At 38.6% G+C, this 25,958-nt stretch overlaps 3 protein-coding genes across 3 annotated transcripts; all 3 read right to left on the bottom strand.

Annotated features, from left to right (window-relative positions):
- Nucleotides 1-7,587: 7,587 nt before the first annotated feature.
- Nucleotides 7,588-8,310, bottom strand: LOC309490546 (histone H3.2-like). The gene has a single exon (XM_082159778.1). The coding sequence runs from the start codon at nucleotides 8,275-8,277 to the stop codon at nucleotides 7,867-7,869; it is 411 nt and encodes a 136-aa protein (XP_082015904.1). The 5' UTR covers nucleotides 8,278-8,310; the 3' UTR covers nucleotides 7,588-7,866.
- A 534-nt stretch (nucleotides 8,311-8,844) lies between these two features.
- LOC309490553 (histone H2A-like) lies at nucleotides 8,845-9,560 on the bottom strand. The gene has a single exon (XM_082159791.1). It carries the CDS (start codon nucleotides 9,509-9,511, stop codon nucleotides 9,125-9,127), a length of 387 nt encoding a protein of 128 aa, XP_082015917.1. The 5' UTR covers nucleotides 9,512-9,560; the 3' UTR covers nucleotides 8,845-9,124.
- Nucleotides 9,561-10,310: 750 nt separating this feature from the next.
- On the bottom strand, nucleotides 10,311-11,024 carry LOC309490526 (histone H1-like). Its single transcript, XM_082159745.1, has one exon. The coding sequence runs from the start codon at nucleotides 10,955-10,957 to the stop codon at nucleotides 10,343-10,345; it is 615 nt and encodes a 204-aa protein (XP_082015871.1). The 5' UTR covers nucleotides 10,958-11,024; the 3' UTR covers nucleotides 10,311-10,342.
- Between the last annotated feature and the right edge of the window lie 14,934 nt (nucleotides 11,025-25,958).

Below are 25,958 nucleotides of genomic sequence, written 5' to 3'. Positions count from 1 at the left end.
CCCTTCTTCTTCTTCTTCTTCTTCTTGCTTTTTTACGGCGGATCGCAGACAGATATGTGCATTACCGCCACCTATCTAGGAAATGGACCATTGACACAACTATAACCTCTATTTACCCGCACAGAATGTTCCCTTCAGTGCGACACAGAGGTATTTATTCACTGCCCTATGCTAATTTTCAAAGCGATACGAGAATTCTCCGATTGTCTGTTTTCATAGACCAAACCTATAAACTCGTACTTCATTGGACAACTCAAAGCATCACGAGGGCCAATCACAGGCGGATAAATAGTAGTCCCGCCCACAACTCCCCAAGATTCCCCGTTGTTTCGTTTCCCGCTCTTTCATTTTATTTTATTGATAAACGGTTTCAATATTTTGCATCATCGAATAATTTTAAAACCCCTTATAAATCCACTGAGGGAGTTGGGGAGAAAAAGAAAAAAATAGTGTGTGGAAAAAAACAAACTGTGGGTAGTCAGGAAACTATTGTTGAGATGTTGAAATGACAAAAAAAGAAAAAAAAAGAAAATATAAGCTCATTTGACAGTTTGAGTAACATTTTCTACATCCTCACTTCTGCTAACTGTAGAACTGTTTTGATCTAATTGCTTTTTTGTTGATTTCGTAAAAGAAATTAGATTCAAGTGATTAACATGTGCAACACAAACAAATGTTTTAGGTGTTATCTGTTAAAAAAAATACAAATGTTGATACAGTCTTGATTATTACTATAAAAAGTTATTTGGTGGAGTTCATCCTGGACTCAGTTAACAAAACGTTGATTCTACGGCTGATATAATCAAAACATTGACTCTTTATGTGGCAGAGTGTGTGGCTCTTAAAAGAGCCGTTGGGTTTGTGTGGTTTCTCCCGGTGTCAGTCGTTTATCCGCCGAAGCCGTACAGGGTGCGTCCCTGTCTCTTCAGCGCGTACACAACATCCATGGCGGTGACGGTCTTTCTCTTGGCGTGCTCGGTGTAAGTGACGGCATCGCGGATCACGTTCTCCAGTATGGCGAGTGGATAATGCCTTTTCTAAGACTACCCTGAAGAAGGCGAAGGAGCAGTCTACCCTTCCGTCGCCGTCAGTCCGTGTCTATTTTTGAATGGGATTGATAGAGACGTCAAACGACAGACCGGCGGCGACGTCATGGCGACGTCACAGTAGTAACGTATACCTTACGGCGACGTGGCGACGGCGTACGTGAGAAATCTATAAAAAATCATAACGTCTGAACCAGGCACGTCGCCTAATAAGACGCCTGATACACACGTCGTCCCTCAGTACGTCGCCTAATAAGACGCCTGATACACACGTCGTCCCAATATTATAATGTTATTTTTCCCATGTTGATAACGAAAAGTGAATATAGCATGAGTATTGGATTTGCAATAGGCTATATCGGGAGACATGATTTTTGTTTTGTTTTGCAGGAAGCCTTTCTTTAAAGTGAATTTTGTTTAATTATATTTTAATTTTAAGCAATTTGTCATCAACCAATTGCATGGATTTATTAAAAAAGAAGCGAATATTCCATAAACAGGCTCTAACTTGTTGGTCTTTCTACAGCAGTGTTTCAATAAATGGTCTATCTTTTCTAGACAGAAAAGTTACAAACAAAGTAATAAAAAATATTTTATGTGCAAAATCTATCCCTGCCTCCAATGGTCCCCCTTGTATGAAAATATTAATTGGAATAGAGCATGGAGTAACCCACATACATTTTTAATTACAAACAAAGTAAAAGAAATATCATTTAAAATTCTTTACCATTATAACCCCTGTAACAAGATTATCTCTAAATTTATACCGTAGACGAAAAATGCAGCTTTTGCTTTATGAAAACGGAAACGTTAGACCATTTAATTGCTCACATAGCTCTTCTCTGTGGAATGATATAGCCTACAATGTTTCATTAATGGACAACTTGGCTCAAACATAGTCATTTATCTAATTTTGATATCTTCTTTTACTTTTCTGACTCAAACTTCTCTGTACAATATATAGTCAACTTAATAATTTTGCTTGGAAAATTCTTTATTCATAAATCGAAGTTTATGAAAAACTACGGTGCGCATTGCTGCCACATAGGCTACATATTATTTTTTCCACTCAATTATGTCGAGATCTTTTGTCGTTTTAACGACATCTTTTTCTCGTAATAACAAGATCTTATGTCATTAAAACGTCATATTTTCTTGGACTTATAAGGACATGTGTAGTCATGTACAAAATATGTCTTTATCCACATAAAATTGATCATACGTTCAAAAAGCTGAAGAAATAGCAGCCCCCATCGGACATTCATGTTAAAAGATCACATTATGTACACACCTTATTAATAGCAGATGAACCCAGAATACGAACATTGTGTTTAATTGCATATTAGGCTAAACGTTTTCCTCCCATAGAAAACCATTATTATAAAGAAAAAGCTTAATGTCGCTTAATAGGCTACTTCAGTGATAAAGATCAAATGCTGTACACACCTTATTAATAAACCATAGGCCTACTATCCTACAGAAAAGCAGATGAGCCCAGAATATGAACGCAATGCATTTAATTATACGTTAAGCGTTTTCTGATAGAAACCCTTTATTATAAAGAAAATAAAGGTGGCTCTTAACGTGTCTTTCTATATGGGAGGATGGCATTGCGGTGCACAGCAAATCCTTTAAATGGTATTCAATGCAAAACAAAAATGAAAAATAAAAGTAGCCAATAAAATAAACAAATTATTGTGGCATTAATTAGCCCACAAACAATATTTATTTTAAAGACTAAACGAATTTGTTTAAAGAAAAACACCAGCGTTGGGCGTTTATCTGTATAGGCTAAGTGTTTCAGCCACCCTTTTCAAACTGGCGCAATAAAATGCAACAGAATTTGATTTGTTAAACATGAAGAGGACTTATCAGTCTGGCATGGCCATTCGCTCTAACGGTAACCTAGATAGGCTAAATGTTCGCTATTATTAAGCGCATATCCGAGTGTTTGTGCGGAGTGTGGAGCGCGCACTGCATGACACACATGGACGCGCCGGTGCCATCACTCGCATTTTCCTATCAACAGTGGAAACAACTTAAAATACTCCATCATTTCTGGTCATACAGAAAAGAATAATACATCAGTCACAACTACTTTTATTTGTGTAAACTCTCAACAACAAGAAAACGTTGTGCTTTTGTAAAATAAAAGAAAACGAACAGGGCGCGCTTTCATGATCTCTGTCAATTGGAGCGCGTCTCAAAAATGAACTGAAAAACAGTGTATAGACAAGCCTCACAGACATGAGAAATATAACTATCTATATAAAGTTTATAAATAAAAAAATGTCCACCAACGAAAAAAAATCCAATCGAAAGCAAATACGGTATAGGCTACCATCTGATTATGTGATCCTGTCCGTATGAAAGGCGCATCTCTAGAGGCTAAATTACAGCGAAGATGTAGATATGTTTGCAGGCAGCCTACACTGATTTAGAAAAGACTAATTCATTAATAAACAATTAAAATGCTTCATTATTTTTTTCATACACATTTATTATATCATTAGCCTACTTTTGCCGGTGCTTTGCGGCAAGTTTTATGCATGCGGAATAAAGGCTATAGCCATATATAGGCCTACACCCAGGGTTGAATATAAACGTGCGATTAGTCCTAATTGCTTAAATAAATGACTACTAGTCTAGAAAAAACCTTTAGTCTATGGCAACTATAGCCTACATTTAATATTTGACATTATTTAATTAGTAATTAGTATCCAGCTCTTTACATTAAATTAGTTGAGTTAGCATAAATAGTTAATGAACAAATAAAATAATAAAATAAAGTTTAAATTAAGATACTACCGGTTACCATATATTTCTATATAGCATTGCTTATTCCACCACACAAAGGACTGTTTATAAGGTGACAATCCGTTATACATGTGAAGATTGTATATGGCTGTATCTCGAAGATTTTTGTATTGTATCTTCTGTTATAAAGATGAAGATTGACATTTCGTTAATTAAACAAAATAACACAATGTTGTAAAAAATAAACAACTTAGGCTATGTTCTGTTAGATGTGTTTTTTTGTTTAATTATATTTCTAGGTAATGAAGATATAGCCTATTAACAAAAATAAATCTTAGGATATAATATATTATATAAAAAAAACCTTATAGGCCTATACGCCGGTTATATATATAAAATATATTTAAAAAAAGGGCCTCATTGATTCATTTTGCCTGATTGGGGGCTGCTACTATTGCTTAAGCTTTTTGAACGTATGTGTGATAAAGGCGCGATAGGCTGTCAATTTAATGTGGATAAAGGCATATTTTGTACATGACTACACATGTCCTTATAAAGGCAAAAAAAAAAAAAAAAGATGTCGTTTTAACGACATCTCGTTATTACGAGAAAAATATGTCGTTTTAATATGCGTCATCGTAGTACTGCTCTTGATGTAAAGTGTAACAATTATCGTCAGCCCTCTTGCGCCCTCTGTTGGCATTTGTACATAATATACATATGTTCATTGTTTATATATGTCTTCATGTATTTTAATAGTGTTGTTAAATAAAATAAAATAATTAATTACTTTTAATAGCCTACTTTATTTGAACCAATTATATTCCCTCGTTTGTAATATGTATTTAAGTCATACTAAAGGCTATTGTTCACTTCATATCTATCTTTATGACCAAAAATAAAATAGTCGACACTGACAGCCTTTTGAACATTTGAACATGAACCTACATTGTTTTGCATTTTGTGACTAAAAGACTATTTCCCTGTCTTATATTTTTTCATTGTTGATTTATTGAAAATAATATTAAAATACTTTCTTGTCACCTTCTCCTGTAAAACAATATCGTGAATAGTTTCATATTGTGTATTTGCCCATTATGGTCAACTGTGTAAATTAAAATGATTACCACCTTCAAAAGTAAAAACTCAGAATGACACAATTACAATTAATGAATTTATCTGTTCAACTTTAAAGTTGTTGTTAATAATTGTGCAAAAAGTTGTGACTTTGATGGTGTATAATTTGCATAGTCCTCATATCCAGTAGAAAGTGAGTAAAAATAAATAAATATATACTGTTCATAAACCATTCAGAGATGACATTAATGACATGCACAACTTTGTATACAATACAAAATTTGTATCAATGATATTTTCAATGTCATCAGAATACAAGAAAAGAATGATTGATTAGAAAGATAACAAAGGAAAGATAAGAAAAGCTAGGGAGAAAAATAGATATTATTTTATTGTGATGCGACGTCACAGGTTGGTGTCACGCGTCTGTGGTGCAACGTGCTGTGGTGCGACGTTGGAGTCACGCGTTGGTGTCAAGCGTCTGTGGTGCGGCGTACCCCTTCTGTCACGTAAAAGTACACGACTGTCGACTTCGGTAAGTTATCCGTGGCACTATCCACTCGCCATACTCCAGAAACACCTTCAACACTCCGCGGGTCTCCTCGTAGATCAGACCGGAGATGCGCTTGACACCGCCGCGGCGAGCCAGACGACGAATGGCGGGTTTGGTGATTCCCTGGATATTATCGCGCAAAACTTTACGGTGACGCTTAGCGCCTCCTTTTCCGAGTCCTTTACCGCCTTTGCCTCTTCCAGACATTCTTCAATTCGATTTCTTCAGTCGATCAACGAAAGACAACAGATATAGATATTGTGAGTGCGTTGTAAGGAAGCCCTTTACATTCGCTTACAGGACCTGACAGAAACCAGCGCCACGTCACATGACACACACCCCTCCCCCAAAATATAGCTAGAGCACATGTGATTTAATCCCAATCGTGACGTTTGTTTCATAATAAAATTCAAGTTTCATAAAATGTATTTAACAAATATAATATATTTTACAGTAGTACTGGTTGATAATGAAAAGTGATTTACTGAAAGTTCACCAAATTAAACGAAGAGGGACACAAGATGACATATCACAATATTAGTAAAATTATTTACCCATGTAATCCCATTTCCCTCCCAGAGATAACATTTATGAATATGTATGGTATCTGTAGGGATATTAAACAATCAATGTTAATTATGTTTAAAAATAAAATAAAAATGAAAAGTCCATGAAAAATGGGTTTAATGTCTGGTCATAAACACAGGGAGTCTAGGTCTATGGTGTTAATGCATTAAACAAATGACAAACCTCCTGCAATTAGTTTAAAGACTGGGTTAAATAGTTGAATTGAGTGTTTTATTCCATTAACAAATAAGTAAACATTGTCTGGCTCAGTTTCAAAAGGGACAAATGCATTCCTATGCAGCAGTACTGCTTAAATAATCAAATAAAATGATGACAACATTACATAAATTATAGGAAATTGGAAGGTAATGATGGTTAACTTCATTATAAACTGAAATAAATAAATAGCACATTAAATAAGTAAAGTGAAGTAAATATAGATAGATAGATAGATAGATAGATAGATAGATAGATAGATAGATAGATAGATAGATAGATAGATAGACAGATGATGGATAGATAGATAGATAGATAGATAGATAGATAGATAGATAGATAGATAGATAGATAGATAGATAGATAGATAGATAGATAGATAGATAGATAGATAGATAGACAGATGATGGATAGATAGATAGATAGATTTTAAACACAATTATATATATATATATATATGTGTGTGTGTGTGTGTGTGTGTGTGTGTGTGTGTGTGTGTGTGTGTGTGTGTGTGTGTGTGTGTGTGTGTGTGTGTGTGTGTGTGTGTGTGTGTGTGTGTGTGTGACATTCTACCAGAAACTTACATTATCTGTCCTTGAATTGTTACAGTGAATAAAAAAGTATTTCATCCAAAAAATTCTAAAACTGGCTCATAGTTGATTTCTGTAAAGGAATATGTCATTCATTAGGTTCTCAGATATTTTTTTCTTTATTAAAAACACTTTTGAAAATTACAAATCCTGTCCATGTCCTTGTCCACAGCCTCAACAAAACTATGAAAGATGTAGCTCCAATTTGCTACATCTTTCATAGTTTTGTTATGCTAAAAACTGTTATTTAGAAAAGAAAAAAAAACTCCATCAATAACAAGTTTAAGCTGTTATCATTCACATCAACTGATCAAAAACATGAAATTATATATAAATTCTACAAATAAATTCTATTTTACAACTGTCCCCATGTTTTGGTCAGTCCTGTCACATTTACATAAAACTCTACATAAAATGTGTGAAATATGCCTTTAAGGGAATCACTCATACCCCTTTTCCACCAAGGCAGTGTTGGGTGTTTCTCATAGTTTAACATGTCCTCCATATGACTCAACGTTCAGATTTAAGAAAAATATATTTTTCCCCCCAAGATTTTTGGAAGTGGAAATGTACGTTTCTGGTAGAATGTCCATATATATATATTAGTATTGTCATATGACATTTGACAAAATTAAAATCTATTAGTCATGCTTAAAATTGTTGGCAGGAGACATTAGCACATGTTAGGACACATGCTGTGAAGGGAGTCCATTTCAGACTAGAAAATACATATCAATTATAATTATTATTGTTTTTTATTGTTCATCCAAATGCATTTTATAAAGTTTTTGGTCATTTTTTAATCCACATTTTGTAAAATCAATAACATCGGATACTTTGGTTTGATACCGTTTTAACTTTAGGATTTTTATTTTCTGCTCGATATACTGTCTTTTCTAATTATTCAGACCTGGAAGTTAGTTTAATCATATATCATGCTGCGTAGGACCCGGATGTTTAATATTTGTTATTTTCAATGTTACATAAGTCGAAATTCCCTCGTTCAGTGTGATTGATGTGGCTCTTAAAAGAGCCGTTGTGGGTTGAAGCAGACGCGGGTTTAAGCGCGCTCTCCGCGGATGCGGCGGGCCAGCTGAATATCTTTGGGCATGATGGTGACCCTCTTGGCGTGGATGGCGCACAGGTTGGTGTCCTCAAACAGACCAACCAAATAAGCCTCGCTGGACTCCTGCAGGGCCATGACAGCGGAGCTCTGGAAGCGCAGGTCCGTCTTGAAGTCCTGAGCAATTTCTCTCACCAGCCGCTGGAAGGGCAGTTTGCGGATCAGCAGCTCGGTGGACTTCTGATAGCGGCGGATCTCCCGCAGAGCCACGGTCCCGGGCCGGTAGCGATGAGGCTTCTTGACGCCGCCGGTGGCCGGAGCGCTCTTACGGGCGGCTTTAGTAGCGAGCTGCTTCCTCGGGGCTTTACCACCGGTGGACTTACGAGCGGTCTGCTTGGTTCTTGCCATTGCTGATGTCTGTCTCTCTGTCCTGCTTGCGCTGGAAATGCTGCTCTACGTTAAACACCCGCTTTTAAAGCATTGAACCGCCACGAGCTCATAGTGACGCGATGATGCAGGCCTTCTGATTGGTAAGTTAATACGTGATGTCTGCGCATGAGTGCCAGCCAATGACTGCGCGTTTCCTCTTTTCAGACAAGCGGAGGGTTTCCCGCTCGAGAGGCTTAATTTCTTTGTTCCGTTGACTACTTTGCTCATAAAACGGTGTAATCCCTGGTCTTTATACTCACATTGTTGCATTCATGTGTTCTGAAATACTCGCCTTAATTCCCAGTGGTGGTGCAGATTTTGGATTAGAACAAAGTCACATTACAGTCTGTGTAAAAGCACTGCAGTGAGACACACTAGGGTTTCCATCCGTCCCGTAAAACAGGGGGACGTTCCGTAATCAGCATAAAGGACAAAAGACCTAGAGTAACATTGATGACCAATTTGTGTTTTCCTGGAGCTGATATGCAACGTACTTTATTTCACATAATCAATTTTTATTATATACAATAAACAATCAAGGCTTGGTAGACGACTATATTTTAATATTAGGTGAGATGGGTTGGGTAGCAAACACACGTTAGAGGATCATAATGTGTTTATAACAAGCATGCGCACAACTACGACTATACCTGTAATCGTCGATGCAAAGAAATCATACATTGTACAGATTTGAAGGGTCATTTTCCCCCTCAATCACATGAGTTAAAGACATTTGTAAATATAAACAAAGAAAAGCGCTCGTTGTCAGATAATATGAGTGGCTCTTAAAAGAGCCGTTGTTTCAGTAACCCAGTCTTCAATCTGCTTATTTGGATTTGGCAGGTTTCTCGGTCTTCTTGGGCAGGAGCACGGCCTGGATGTTGGGCAGCACGCCGCCCTGAGCGATTGTCACTCGGCCCAAAAGTTTGTTGAGCTCCTCGTCGTTGCGCACCGCCAGCTGCAGGTGACGGGGGATGATGCGGGTCTTCTTGTTGTCCCGAGCGGCGTTTCCAGCCAGCTCCAGGATCTCAGCGGTGAGGTACTCGAGCACCGCCGCCAGATAAACAGGAGCACCAGCACCAACGCGCACAGCGTAGTTTCCTTTGCGCAGAAGCCTGTGAACACGGCCAACGGGGAACTGCAGTCCCGCCCTGGAGGAGCGAGTCTTGGCCTTCGCTCGGGCTTTACCACCGGTTTTGCCTCTACCGCTCATTATTTTTTTTTAGATCCTTACTTTAAACACCTCAGTCAAAAGTGACAGAATGATACTCGCGTGTTTCCACACACTGTATATAAACGAAAGTGGAAGTCACCCATTGGTTTAGAGTGTGTAGATATTCAAACCAATCACTGAAATTCCCTCCAAAGCCCAAAATCCTTTCTGGCGGGGATTATTATGCACACGTATTAATGACCTTTAAGACTGTCTTAATAAGACAGAAGAGATGAAACCATATCAATGTTTGTTATATAAAATTTAAATAAATACAAAAAAGTATGTTGTATGCTGTTACTACTAAAGGTACTACACCTTTTTACACACTGTATATTCTGGTACAATGACTGTCTGATACTTTACAGTATTATGTTCCTATTGTAATATTGGAGTTTTATAACTAATTGGTTGGGTGTGGGTTGTTTGTACTGTCACAATTATCCAGTATATTCTGCCTAGGTACTGTTGTACAACATATTTAGACTGATGACTGTTCTGAAGCTTTTGCAATACATTTACAATAAATCTTGTACAGTTAAACAATGATTTATTTTGTAATACAAAATTTAACTCACTGTAAAAAAATCACTCACTGGGATTTACTGAGTTTTTTTCTTTTCAAAACTGGGGTGTTTTGAATTGTTTAGATTGCATGAGCCAAAAGTCACATCTCATCTATTTGCTTTCAAAATTAAGCATCGGTATATATATATATATATATATATATATATGTGTGTGTGTGTGTGTGTGTGTGTGTGTGTGTGTTTTGCTCTGATTCAGAGTTAGTGGGTGGCTCTTAAAAGAGCCGTTGAGAAACAAACATTGGACTTATTTCTTTTTGGGCGCTGCCTTTTTAGGCTTTGCAGCTTTAGGTTTAGCAACCTTTGCCTTTTTAGGGCTCTTGGCTGCTTTCTTAGCGACTGCTGGCTTCTTTGCCTTCTTGGGGCTCTTCGTCGCCTTCTTTGGGCTCTTCGTCACCTTCTTAGCGGCTTTGGCTGCGGGTTTCTTGGCCTTCTTAGGAGATTTCTTGGCGGCGGGCTTCTTAGCCGCTGCGCTCTTGGGCTTCTTGGCAGCAGCGGGTTTCTTGGCCGCGGGCTTCTTCGCTTTAGGAGCCGCTTTCTTCTTGGTCTCGGCTTGCTGCTTGTTGAGCTTGAATGAGCCCGAGGCACCGGTCCCTTTGACCTGCACCAGTGTCCCTTTAGTCACCAGGCTCTTGATGGCGATCTTGACGCGGGAGTTGTTCTTCTCCACGTCATAGCCGCTGGCAGCGAGCGCTTTCTTCAGCGCGGCGAGGGACACGCCGCTCCTCTCCTTGGATGCGGACACAGCTTTGACGATGAGCTCGCCGACGCCAGGACCTGCTTTCTTGGCTTTCGTAGCGGATTTCTTCTTGGGCGCTTTAGCCGGGGCGGCAGCAGCGGGTGCTGGGGCGGTTTCTGCCATTTCTCTCTGATTGGATCTACAGTGTTTCAAACGCTGTCTCTACTTTCAGCAATGAATGACGCTCGAGCGGCGCTGCGCTCTTAAATAACACATGAGAACCTTATAGACTCAACCTGCCCGCTCGGCCTCTGTGCGCGTCCACGAGCCCCTCACGCGTGTGTTTTCTTCCCTTACATTTGGTTCAAAACTAGAGTGGTAAAGTAGTTAGGCGCAGTCAAAACAAAGTGAACACCAATCAGAGGTTCTGAGCTTTCATTGGAGACTAAAATACGCGAGAGGACATGTTTATTTTGCCTTCGTCAGATCAAATCCAAGGAGAGCATCAGCCACGGGGAAAAGCCGCGTGTTAATTTGATGGACAGTTTAAGTGTAAAGGTTAATAAAAGCCTGAACGCCTCATCTGTGTGTTCAGCAAACAGTCTGAAATAGACTTTAATGAAATCAGCATCAGTGAGGACCGTGAGGAGGCTTTCATACAAATGTTGTTTTGGGCAGCTTGAAGCACAGGAGTCATCCGGAGTCTCTGTGACTCGTGTCTGGCCAGCAGATGATCTGGCAGTAAAATAATAATTGGTATTATTATTAATTAAAAATATATAGCATTTTCATAATCTGATGTACATAAATAAAATATCACATACATAAAAATGTAAATCGTCATATTTGTCTCTCCTTATTCGTCCTTCATCTCAGTTTTCATCATGTGAATGGGGATCATGTAAAAGCTCATCTGAATGAGCTGCTCATTTAAGCAAGGCAGAGCAAGTGACTCAAAAAACAACTTATTTTTCCTCACTGTTTCATATTTGCCTTGTTCTAGCTTGTACTTTTCTGAACAATGTTTGAAACTTTGTGTTGCAAGCATTTCTTATATCATTGCCTCCTTAAGATGAAGTGCTTGTTGTATTTCTCCATAAATCGCTTAGGATAAAATCATCTGCTAAATTAATAAATGATAAAGAGCAGGTCACTTATTGTAAGTTTGTTACATTTTGATTTAACCACTGTTGAATACTAATTCATAAAACAGTCATATAATTTGCACTATATGTTTGATATATTTGTACAGATGTTGAGGTTTTGGTCAGCTCTAACCCAACTCCGGATCAATATAATGAAGGTGTTTAAAATTACACGGGCAGGTTACACTGGGATTATTACTAAGTTATGAGGACACTGGAGCTGAAGAGCTGATAATAACTAAGTTAAAACATTTTGAATTTAAACACTCAAAATCAATTAAAAACGTAGTTTTGTTGGGTCTCAGTTGTTTAGAAGTTTTCACTTATTCCTAAAATGTGTTTATTGGAATTGAAAACATCAGGGAATATGAGGGTATTCTAATCCAAGACAATATTTTTCTGTTAGATTTGTTTTCAGGTAGACTCTCTGCAGCCTCAAAGCATCTGTCAGTCATCAGATGGAAACAGGCCTCGACCCCTGTGATGTGTGGCATCAGTGCAAGATCAATGATCAAGACACAGACAGTGTAGTACTATCACATTCTCAACTTTATTAAGGAGGAAGGGTCATATTTATACAAGATAAAGCAGAATCATCCAGAATGCCCAGGCCATCCAATCATAATACTGAAAGATCAACCCCATATGGCATATTAAGAAATAACAAGTAAGAGAAAGTAAGAGAGGTCAGATATTCAAATGTGTGTGTGTCTTGACTCTATTGGCATAGACCTTGTTTTGTCTAGGTGTGCCCATGATGTGCACATAACAAAACTGAAAGAAGGTGCACAAGTCTTACACAAGAATAGTCTAATGTGAAGCTTAAGAAAGAAGAAAGAAGAAAATATTATAAATCTCTTGTGAAAAAGAAATGGGGCTCTCATGATGCACAGTAATTATATGAGAATTATAATTTCCCTAATGTTTCACTATATTAGCAAGGATATTTTGTGCCTCACATGTAAAACCAAACATACAGCATCTTTTATTTAACCCTGAACCGAAACTGGGAAAACTTCTCTGCCTAAAATAACACTTTGTAGACTACATTAATGTGCTTAAATGGATATAATTTTGAGCGCGCTTAAACTGCTTCTGCTTCAACCCACAATGGCTCTTTTATTGATATTCAATTTAAACAATGTAGTTAACTAATGAAACATAGTGTTTTTATTTTTATTTATTATTATTATTATTATTATTTTATTATTATTGTAGGCTATTATGAGATAGCATTCACTTCATGTTAATTTTGTAACAAATACTTAAAGACAGTATGGATATTTGATGCCATAAAAAAATAAAAAATAAAAAAAACGTTTTTGATGCCCAAACTTTTTAATTTAAAATTCTAAATAAATAGTAGGCTACATTTTCAACATTCATTATTATTTATATTGACTCACCCTCAAGTAGTTTTGACTAAATATGTATGATTTTCTTCATCACACACACACACACACACACACACACACACACACACACACACACACACACACACACACACACACACACACACACACACACACACACACACACACACATGCTAAATAAGTTATATAGTATGAGCTTTAAAAAAAAAATAGATTAGAGGGCCACCACTCCCTTTATAAGTTAATTGTTGAATCTAGTTGAAACTCTAAGGGGATTTACAGTCAAAGACCCAGAACCAGATATGATGAAAGAAGACCCAGAGTCGGAATTATAAGAAATTGAAGAAAAGTTTTACTGAAGATAGTTTGCAGTTTCATCAGGCAGAAATCAGCTTCAAGACTCACAAGGAGTTCGTAGGCCGCCCCTTACAAAGATCACATCAGTTATACACACACACACACACACACACACACACACACACACACACACACACACACACACACACACACACACACACACACACACACACACACACACACACACACACACACACACACACACACACTCACTCACACACACAACAGTTATACCCTTCACCAAGGTCTAAGCTAAGTCCTTGCTTCAGGTTAAAATATTCTGATTGGTTAAGAAATAGATAAACAGTAATTTTCCACACATATACAGATAGACTGAAGCATATCTCCATCGATTATGCAGCTGACACTCGGACCCTGAAGTTGGGCACGTCGTGACCTTCCAGGTCGCAGATTTGGGTTGCTGGGCGCCAGCCAGTCGAAGAAAACAAGGCAGTCAATCTCTAATAATGCCGCTTGTTCCTTAACCTGTAACCAAGAAGACTAACACACACACCGACACACAGCTTTTTCAAGGTTGGATTTGACCAAGCTCTAACTATAAACAGGAGTCTTCTCAAAACATCAAAATAATACGTTCTTTCTCTCAAGGAGAGGACACTTTAATATAACACAGTAAAGTAAAGCTTTAACAAAGAAATGGTCCCTTAAAATATTGGTTCCAATGACCCTTATATGTTTTAGCACACGTTGAAGACCTCTCTCAAACAAAACGAGTCCATATTTCATTTCTGGAAGCCGGGATAAATGACCAAGCACTGTTACTGAATTCAGATATCAAATACAGACATTAGAGAATACATGAAAATAACATTTCAGTAATCACACTGGCAACTTCTACACTGTAAAAAATGTGGCTGCGATTTAGTTATAACAACTTAAAATTTGTTGAGATAACTTAAATATCCAACTTAACTAAAGTTAACTAAACTTAATAGTTTAAGTCAAGCATGAACACATACTTTTTAAAGTTGAAACAATGTTGGATTTTAAGTTGTGATAAATAATCGCAGCAATTTTTTTTTTACAGAAATCTCATAAGCCTGGAGAAGGAATTCAACTCATGTGATATGTAGAAGGAAAAATATTGATTAATACCTTGATTATAATAACTCATTGGATATACATTGAAGCTGCAGTGGATTCCAGAATTCACCCCCTTCAAAACAACAATTTAATATTAATAAGTTATCAACTTATCAATTTATTTGAGTTTTTGCTACAATTTAAGTTCATCTAACTCAATGTTGTTTGAAGATAATTTAATTAGAAGTTGTGACAACAGTTTGATTGATGCAAACTGCATTTAATTTGTTTTAAGAGGGAATTCTGTGGACTAGACAGAAAAAATCCCCCCCTCTATCAAATCCAATGTGTGGATAATTCCGCTGTGAAGAAGTCTGCAGATGAGTGGAAATAACGCTGGACTGGAGAGATTAGCAAAATACAGACCATATAATTTACTAACTGTAGATTTTTGAGAGACTTTAACAAATGGTACAATACAATATTCATAAACACAAATGACTAAGATGTACAGTGTAATAAAATACACTACGAATATTATGGTCAAAATCAATTACTTCTGATGCTTATATCTTTTTTGATACAAAGGATTGCTCTATAAGTTATGGTCAGTGCTTAATATGTAAATTCTGAGCTGTTGTGCATCATTTTGAACATGAAGAAATGAGAAGCCAGAGGAAGTGGATTTGAGGCAATGTCTATTCATTGGAACAAAATAAAGAAAAACATTGTTTGTATCTACACCTTTATGTCTGGACTCTGTTTGCACACGTTACTTACTCACTCACTCACTCACTCTTAATGGAAAGCCGTAACAATCTGAGTTCCTCTTTCAAGTACTTAACGCAAGTTATTTGTTTTCCAATGTATTGATTGACAGCTCCCCTGTCCTCATGTTGAAAGAAATCACGAGTATAAGTGCTGAGGTGTTGTGTGCGCTGCATAGATATTAGTAGATAATTTATTATTAGAACTAGATATTTATTATTGAACACCAGCAGCGTGTGCTGCTCACCAGCCCGTGCATGTATAACACTCACTCTTCTTCTTCTTCTTCTGATTAAAAAAAAAAAAAAAAAAAAACTTAAATAAATAAATATATAAAATTACTAAATAAAACTATTAATAATAATATATTATTATTCCCATCATTATAAACACAATTTTAATAATAACTAAACTCATCCTTCTAATAAGCCCAGTTTTTTCAAAAAAAAAAACTAAATATTGATCTCATTCACATGCCCTGAATTCAGTTGTAATATTTCCTTCATTTGAAATCTATTTTTTTTTCTTTACTTAGCCTATCTTTCAGAATCATCCTTTCCTGCTTGTACCTAGGACAATTAATAATTATGTTCTATTGACTCTATACTATTAAACTGCTCACACAACCCAGTTTCATGTTTCCCTATTATTTTAAGCGTACTATTTAATCCACTATGCCCAAATCTAATTCTCGAAATAATGTCCTCTTCTTTTTTATTTCTATTATTTTCTCTCATTCCTCCTATCTTCTTCTGGATACTAGAACATTCTCGCTTTTATTTCCATATTCCACTCCTGCCACTTCTTTTTCATTTCTGTTTTGATTATGCTTTTCACTTCCGCCTTACTATAAATGACTGGCATATTTACCTCGTTTTCTTTTTTTTTTTGCATATTTGTCTGCCGATTCATTTCCGACTACTCCTATTGGCTGGAATCCAGATAAATTTCACTATTACTCCTACTTTATTGATATTTTAAACAGTTTGGACTATTTCCAACATAATGTCCTGTCTTGCTTCTGACTGCATGTTTTTGAAACTGGTTAGCGCACTACTTGAATCTGACCCCATTAACACTTTGCTTGGCTTATTATTTGATTTGATTTGATTAGCCTTTATTGTCTCCTAGCGGAGAAATTCATCTTGGGCATTCGGGACAACAGATGCAGCACAACATACATAACACATAACATGATTTACTACACATAACATGAATTACTACACATAATTATCACCTTAAAAAAATAAAAAATAAAAAAATAAAAAATAAAAAATAAATAAAAAAAAATCCGTGAACACATCCCACCTTCCTAGCACCTTCTGCTAACGCATACTTATTATACCCACTCAAGGTCTTAAAGATTATCATTAACTCTTTTATTTAACATAACATTTAATTCTGGTATAGTGAACACAGCTCCTACTCTATTATTATCTGTTTTTGATGCATCAGTTTATATCTTAATAAACATCTCTAAATAACTGCATCCTCTAAATATCTAATAACCTGAATCCTGTCTATACTTCTCTCTTTTTTCCACTCTAAAAGGTGCTTATCTACCCCTAACTCCCTTAAAGGTTGTATCAGTGATTTCAGGCCCCCCCCAAAAAAAGATCACATTCATCTAATCTTTCCTAACGATCCGCTAGCTGCCCGCCCCATAAGCATGCCGTCAAAAAACCAAAACAAATAGTGTTCCAACCAATCACCAACAGGTTGTGGGTGTTGTGAGGTTTTGTGCTCGTGCACGGCTGCACACGAAGTTGGAGCTGAAGAAGAAGCTGGCTCAAAACCTTACAACACCCTCCCCCTGTCGGTGATTGGTTGGAACACTATTTGTTTTGGTTTTGAGTGGTTGGTGAAACCAATTGTTTTTGTGTGCAGATCTCAGAGCCTAGGCTGCGTACAGAGACGCGTTTTTTTTTGACGGCCTGCTTATGGGGCGGGCAGCTAGCGGATCGTTAGGAAAGATTAGATGAATGTGATAAAAAAAAATGTTTGGGCCTGAAATGACTGATACAACCTTTAATAACCAAGGTGGGACACTGGATAATGGCACTTTACATCCCTTATTCCTATCTCATTGACTGCATCTCCTATTATCCAACCAAAGCTCTTAATCTGTCGTCTTTCCTTTTCTTGACAAGGTTGTAACACCTTCTGAGTCGGGTGATTTTCCTTATGCCCTTTTAAGTTTACCCAGTACATTAATGCTATCTGATTTCTTCTAATATTCACTGGCATTTCATTCATTTCTACTTGTAATGCTGCTACTGGGATTGTTTTAAAAGCATCACAACAGAGTCTCAAAGCCTGATATTGAATTACATCCAACTTTTTTAGTAATGTTCTCGAAGCAGACTGATAAATTGTACATCCATAATCAAGAACTGCCCTAATTAATCCAATGTGTTCTGCTTTCAATGAGATCCTACTTGCTCTCTACCTCTCAAACATCTTACAACATTTAGTAATCTTTTACAATTTTCAACAATATTCTATTCTCGATATGTATTTTCCAATGAAGTTTTTAGTTTTAGTTTTTTTTTGTCAAACCTTATCCCGAGATATACTTAAAACACTCCCATCTCTCTAAATTGTTTCCAAAAAGTTTAAGTTTAATCTGCTCCTGAATTTTCCTTTTTGAAAAACAGACTACTTTGGTCTTTGCCACTGAAAACCTAAAACCCCATTTCATTCCCAAACACTCTACTTTCCCTATTGCTTCTTGCATTTTCCTCACTATATATTCTATATTTCTTCCCCTTTTCCACATAACGCCGTCATCTGCAAATAAAGCAACACTTATAGATCCATCTTCTATGGGAATTCCTGTTATCACTCCCTTAGCTCCTCTCTTCTCGCCAGTTATTCTTGTTTCCATTATTTCTTTTTAACACACTGATTGCAGTTTTTTTTGCTCAGCATTTTTGCATTTCGCCAATAGACTCCCATCATGCAACACCTTCACCATTTCTATTTCCCCAATTGCTTTCTTCAATCCAGTTGTCAGAGTGTTCAGGCTAACTGATGTGATTTCATTCCCCACTTTAAATTTAAGAATGATCTTAAATTCTTCCGTCATAATCTTTTTCCTTGCGTCTCCGCCTTCTGCATCCTCTTCTAATGCTCGTTTATTTGTCGACTAACTGTTTCTATTTTCTTTTCTCCCTCCTCCTTTCCTACTTGTACTCCTTTCCCAACCCGTCTGCATATCTTCATCCTCTGATAATCCACTATAGCTTGCCATTCTGATCCAGTCACAAATCAGGTTATGCCAGGAACCCGCAAACAAAACAAAATAAAACAAATATAGCAATAGCAAGGAATTTTGATTACAAAGTGTTGTCTTCAAAATGTCGCGCCACCCGCTCCATAACACTCATAACACTCACTCACTCCCGGTAACCAGGGGGCCAATGTTTCGGAAAACATTGAAGCTTCCCCGGGCGCCACCATTAATTAGCGGACCCCCACCTGCTGTTAGCATTCCATTGACTCCCATTCATTTTGGTGTCACTTTGACAGCGAATAACTTTACATGAGGCGTTTAAAGACTCCATTTGTCCATTATTTATTTCTAAAGAAATACGAAAATGTATAAAAGGCTCCATTACCTTGTATCTTACGTTATGGCCCCGTAGAAGCCGTTTTTGTAAAAATAGGCGTACGATTGCGTCATAACCACACGACTCTCTGTCGCACAGTAGAGAAATTACCGTATGGACAGGAGGAGAAGCTCGCGGGCAATCGGGGGGACGTGGAGGCAAAATAACAAAATTCAGAATAATTCAAATCAGAATACTTAGCAAAAGTTTCTCCTGCTGCTAGCTCATGGACACCTCCTACTCACACTCTCCGTCTCTGCAAGTTTCGGAAGGGAATGTTTCAGATTTCTCTTGGCACAGCTACTAGAAGACAGACGGGTTGCTCACGTCACATCTACGCCGTCAAGCTCAGTTTGAGTATGCGCAGTACGCTCGACCATCAGGAAGTGAGTGCTTCTAATTGACTTCACTTTTCTCCGTTGAATCTAATGGGGTCGCTGTGTCCATTTCTTTTACTGTCTATGTAAGCCGGTAACCACAATAGTAAAATCAAGGTAGCCCTCTAGTGGAGTCAATATGCAATTACACCACAAATGTATATAACACTGCACCACACACATTCCGTATATTATCCCTTATGTACTGTTGCGGGTCAATTTGAGCCGTTTTGATTTGTGAGTTGTCGGAAATATCAGTTAACCTATATATATATATATATATATATATATATATATATTTTTTTTTTTTTTTTTTTTTTTTTGTGAGCTCCATAACAAGACGGCTCGTGAGTTTGATAATGCATTAAGATGCTTGATTTATAAAGCTTACCCTTCTGCTGATGGTGCTTCACAAGCTCGTGACCACTTTGTCACACATGTAGTAGCGACAACATGCGTGTACATTTGCACAGTTCAAAACCTGCCACTTTGGAAGGCGCGATTAATTTAGCATCTGAATTTGAGCTTTTTCGGAATTTAGAACATACACATTGTTCAGATTCTAAAGTTTGTGGTCTGAGTGCTCAGAATTCATCTGATAATAAGGTTGAAGTTTTACTGGGCATAGACGAGGAGTTGCGTCAGGAGGTTATGGCTTTACAAGTTACTGTAAAGGATCAGGTGAAGTCTGCACGCACCACTCCTCTGAAAAATTTATCTGAGCCACAGGACCTTTTTCGGACCGAAGCATGTTGGGAATGTTGTTGTACTAGACACCTACATAGAAATTGCACTTATTTGCAGGGAAACTAGAGGGGGCGGGCACAACAGGCCAAATGCCTGCCCCCACGTCTGTGTCTGATAAATTGGCCTCAGTTTCTTCAACCGGTGCTGGAGTTTTTCTGACTGTTCACGAGTTCACACTTACAAATAAGTCAGATAGAATAAATGCGTATTTGGCGTGCTGTCCGAGGAGAGGGCTCCGGACTCGGTATTCGGCCCGAACCCAGAGTACTCCCCCCGTATTCCTGGCTGTGAAAGAACAAGCCAAGAGTGAGGAGTCGGGGTGGTGGAGGGATGCTGAAAACTGTCAAGGAATGTTAGGTGAGTTGACAGAGTGAATATATATATATATATATATATATATATATATATATATATGCTTCATCTCATGCTGATAGGGTAGACATGGTAATTATTTGATGACAAGTTGATGTGTACCTTTGCACCTCCAGCAGGAGGTTGCTGAGCAGATAAAACAGATGCAAGATAATGGCATTATTCGTCCATCATGTAGTCCGTGGGCAGCACCTGTGGTTTTGGTCAGAAAAAAAGATGGCAGTCTCCGTTTTTGCGTAGATTATCGTCAACTAAATGATGTTCAGTTGAAAAATGGGTCAGGGGATGGTCGTAGGGAAGCTGAGCTTAACCTGCCCTTGTTAAGTATTTGCCAGTGTGGGACCAATTGCAGATCCAAAATCAGCGGTTGGTGAGGATACTTCCAGCAAATTCTGACGCTGCTTCTGCAGTACAGGTGGTTTTACCAAGAAGTCTTGTTCCAGGGGTTTTGTCCATGCTGCATAATACATCCACTGGGTGGCGTTTAGGGATTCAAAAGCTACAAGCTATGGTGAAAGATCATTTTTATTGGCCTGGGTGGTTTGGGGATGTAAAAAATGGTGTTGGGAGTGTCATGATTGCGCATCTCGAAAGGCTTATGGAAAGGCCCCTTGTGCCCCTCTTCAGATGTCTGTTGTATCCCGCCCATATAAACGTGTGGCTGTAGATATACTGGGCCCATTGCCAGAGACTCTAAATAAAAATAAGTATATTTTAGTTATTGGTGATGATTTTTCCAAATAGCATTCCCCCTTCATAATCAAGAGGGTCAGTCCATTGCTAGAGTGTTGGTAGAGGAGTGGGTGTGCTGGTCCTCAGAGTTTGCATTCTGATCAAGGGAGTAACTTAGAGTCTAGCCTGTTTAAAGAGTTGTGTAGATTGCTGGAAATAAACAAGTCTAATACTTCTCCGTATCGTCCTCAGTCTGACGTGCTAATAGAACGGTTTAATCACACTTTATTATCAATTCTTTCATTGTTTGTGGATGAAAACGAGATGAACTGGGATAGATTGCTGCCATATGTGATGATGGCTTATCGTATCAGTGTGCAGGCAAGCACCGGTTTTTCAACGTATAAGGTGTTATTCGGGTAGGAGATGGTCCTTCCAGTGGATATTATGTTGGGAGTAGATAATATGCAGAAATTTCAGTCTGTAAATGAATATGTGACTGGAATAGCAGAAAGTTTATCTACAGTAGTAGAAGCAGTAAAAAGACACCAGAGTCAAGCTTCTCAGTAACAGAAGACGTGCTGATTTTAGAGCAAATTTCCACTACTATGTAGTTGGTGAATTAGTTTGGATTCAAAACAAAGCTCGTAAACGGGGTGTGTGCCCTAAGTTGCAGAGACGATTTAAGGGGCCATTTAAAATCCACTATCAAAGTCTGCTGTAGAAGGTGGTCTTTTCCAGTGGAAATTTACATCCTGCTCTGGTGGACACCGGTCAAGGTGAGATACAGCAGGAGAGAAGTTGGAGGCTCTCTTCCAGAGCAAAGGATGCAGTCAGCTCGTTCTCGGAGACCACCAGCTTGGTCCAAGGATTATAATTTGATGTGACTCAAGGACAAGTCCTGTCTACCCGAGGGGAGGGGATAGTGCGATGAATGCTGGGGACTGATCTTTTTGTTTGGCTTTGGTCCCGCCCATCTGAACCTTTCTGCAGCACGTTTTCGTTGCATGGACCGAAGGCAGGGATAATTGATCTGACCTGGAGTGGAGGACATTTAAGAGAGGAGAGTTGAGAGAAAGGCAGGCTCGGCAGGGGTGAACGTGACTGACTTTTCGCGCTCGGGGGAAAACGGGGACACTTTGTGTTGCTCGAGACCATTAGGGTTTGTCTGGCAATGAAGATAGCTAGCTAGATAGATCGTATCTGTGTAGTAAGATAATAGTGGGACTGGGTGTGTAGGAGCGCTGACCACATATTTGTCAGAATGAGAGTCGTAGATCCAATTGCAAGTAAGCAGTTTATTGTGACAGACAGGACAGCAAAAAATACTCAGAAAAGAACAATAATCAGGCTGGCAGACTCAATGCAGCAATCCAAAGGAGAGAGAGAAATGAAGAGACAGGAATCAAACACAGCGTGGTAACTCAGACCGGACAGCTGGTTGAAGAAAACTCTGGAGCGATCTCCAAGCTGCTTGCAAGCACAGACGAGATGCAGGAAAGTCTCAGCTTGAAACTCAGACACAGGAACTGAGTGAGAGAACAAAACAAGAGTGACGAACCGACACCAAGCATATCTCACTCCAGCTAGATATAGGCAGCTGAATGACTGATTGAGTGATCAGCTGGTTACTAGGAAACAGACAAGCCACCACACACACAGACCCAACACCTACAAAGACACCAGACAGATACGCAAAATGAACACATGGATCTATGAACCGTGACAATGTTCCAGGAGCGGGTTTGAGAATTGTGTTGCGCAGAGGACTCATTCAGTACTAGACATTGTGTGATTCCCAAAGAGAAACGTGCTGCGCAAAGAGGACTAATTAATACCAGTGCCATTGTGATTAATTACTGTGACTGTGGGGACAGGAATAATGCGAAGAAGAGTGTGTGCTTTCTCTGCGGACAATTTGGCACGGCTGATTCCTTTCCCTAGACCCCGGGGCTGGGTCCTGTTTCCTGAAACCGGGGAAATGTTTTATATTTTAATTCTTTCATGTGTTGTGTGCATGTGTCAGTGTGTATGTTGAAGTTTTGAGTTTTATAGGTTATATGAACATTACTTCATGTACGCTGGACTGGGGATGTGCTGATTTTTCCACTTTATAAACTGATTGCTGTTTGATCACGATTTCTAGTGTGCCATGCAGGGCTGGGGATAACCACTGGAGTGCAGTGTAGTGACGTTTTGGAGTTTCACTTGTGTATTGCCGTTTGTCCTAGTGGGGGCGTACTGAGTAAATGTTTGTTGAACTTCTTTAAATGCTTATTTACATAATGATTATATTTTTCTAAATGAAATTGTAAATAAAGTGATATTTTTCCATAAAGTCCTGTGTTTTAATGTACCCTCAGTCCTCCATAAATCTGGTTAAATGAAGTTTTATGTAACAAAGTTCGGGAGGAGCATGTTCAGGTAATCATCCATTCAGCACAAGAAGAAGCCAGTATAAATAAAGCCTTCCCTTACCTCCTGTCTCATGACTAATTTCTCAGCATCCCGCCACCACCCCATCACCACACTTTCGGCTGGGTCTACTCAGAGCCATAGAGAGAGAGAGTTGCGACACTCCCATAGACCTCCGTTGTAAATAATGGCGGCGCTTTTAACCGCCTACTTCCGGGATATGAAGATCGGAATAGTTCCAAACACTGTCATTTGGGCGTTGGACACCATTCACTTACATTGCTGCGCGTCGAGTTGTTCCAGAGTTAAGTTGCCGAAATATCGACCTCTTTTGAATTGTCAACTGTCTATATTGTATCAGAGGCCCTTTGCGATGCTTATACTGGTCTTCATTTGTACATGCACAGCGTAATTATTTATATTTTATGTTGGTTGTTTCAACCAATTTTCAAGCACTGCCTGCTAGCTAACGTTAGTTAGCTAGCGCGACTTCGTCAGCTAAAGGCCAATTTATACTTCTGCGTCGGGTTCGCGTAGAAGGTACGGCGTAGCATACGCATTGACGTGTACCATACGTCGTACCCTTCGCCGTACCCTGACGCGCACCTCCTCAAAAATGTAACTACGCGTCGCGGCGACGCGGACCGCAAGATCTGTGATTGGTCGGCTGGATAGCATCGCATTTCCTCCTACGCATTTCCGGAAGGATCTTCTGCACTCTGCACCGCCCGCCCGCCATTTTTAAATTCCGAAGATCAGTGAAGAGCCATGGAAATAGACCAAGTGACCGAGAGATTGCTTGAAGAAGTGCGGAAATACAGCCATCTGTATGACTCCTGTCCTTCAGTCACCATTGCTCGTAGAAACCTAAACTCAAAACAGCCGCGAGGAATGTAAACACAGTGGAACTGGAACATTAAAACCCACCCGCGCCAACTAGCGTTTCGGCGGTGTAACTGCAGAGCAACACAGACATTCGCAGAAGTATAAATGCTCACGACGGCGTCGCCTACGTGCGTACCCTACGGCGTACACTACGGCGTACACTCGACGCAGAAGTATAAATTGGGCTTAAGAGTTCGGTAATGAATCGCTACCACCTTTATAGCAATTTTTATTTAATTTAATTTTTTGGGATATACTAACTTTTCATTATGTTATTATTGTCTTGAGTGAAGCGGCTTGTGAGAACAATGCTGGACCTTTAGGATTGTTATGGCCATCACCAGTCCTGTCTGTTTCATGGATCACCTGCTCCTGGTTTTTGTTTTTGTTTTTCTTGTTCACACACACAAGCACACATTTTTGTTGTCTGTCATTGTTTAATAAAAAAATATTTTATTTGAAAACCTTCATTTGTATCAGCCATGCTTAAATTCGTTTTTAATCTGTTATAGTTTTGATAATGTGTATGGCCTTAATCTTAAAATAATATTCTTAGTCTTAACATGATTATGTTTCACGTTGTGGTCCTGGGGGTGTCCACTTTCATCAGAAGAAGTGAGCTAGCTTCTAAGCGAATTCTGAACGGACCGCCACGGCAGACCTCTTGCGTGATCATGAAGGTAGGCTAATGGCTGAATCAAAATTTATAAGCAAAATCACGGGAATCAATAGCCTAATACTGCCCAGTTGTGCTAAAATAAATATCATGAGACGTCCATCATCAGATGAATGATATGGAAAAGTTCAGTTAGAGCCGCTAAAGCCAGTGCTTTTCCCTCCAAAAATATAGCCTAAAACTTATCTCCAAATGCAAAACTGACATTAACAAAATGCAATAATGCAATAACAGCTGAAAAAGTACTTGGGTGTGTGTTTTATTTTATATTTACCGTTCAATAATGCAATCGCTGCTGTCTGTCCCATAGAAGAACATGACAGCCAGCGTACGTTTTGGAACTATTGGGGCTTACATGAACCACGTGACAGCCATAGCGGCGACATCAAAGAGTGTCGCAACTCTCTCTCTCTATGGCTCTGGGTCTACTCATAGATACCTATGAGGTATACATTCATGGGGGGAGTACTCTGGGGTCGGGCAGAATTCCGAGCTCGGAGCCCTCCCCCCAGACAGCAAGCCAAATACGCATTATAATATTACATCAGATTTCATTAATATGTGAACTCCTGAAACCTCTTTAAATAAATTAAAAGGTTATTTAAAGTAAAAATTACTATTACGTTTGTGATGTTCGCGGGTCAATTTGAACCGCTTATTTTAATGTTCTAAGGCAACTGTACAGACCAAAATAATAATATTTATTGTTTATATTTTATTATTTTAGTTTTATTCTACCATA

Source organism: Leuciscus leuciscus, assembly GCF_965113295.1.
Source record: "Leuciscus leuciscus genome assembly, chromosome: 25".
Taxonomy (NCBI): Eukaryota; Metazoa; Chordata; class Actinopteri; order Cypriniformes; family Leuciscidae; genus Leuciscus; species Leuciscus leuciscus.
Note: the sequence above shows the minus strand (reverse complement) of the source record. Positions and strands in the feature narration are given on the sequence as shown.

What these genes read in the sequence shown, in the direction of transcription:
- LOC309490546 (XM_082159778.1), bottom strand. Translation starts at nt 8,277, where the DNA reads ATGGCAAGAACCAAGCAGACCGCTCGTAAGTCCACCGGTGGTAAAGCC.
- LOC309490526 (XM_082159745.1), bottom strand. Translation starts at nt 10,957, where the DNA reads ATGGCAGAAACCGCCCCAGCACCCGCTGCTGCCGCCCCGGCTAAAGCG.
- LOC309490553 (XM_082159791.1), bottom strand. Translation starts at nt 9,511, where the DNA reads ATGAGCGGTAGAGGCAAAACCGGTGGTAAAGCCCGAGCGAAGGCCAAG.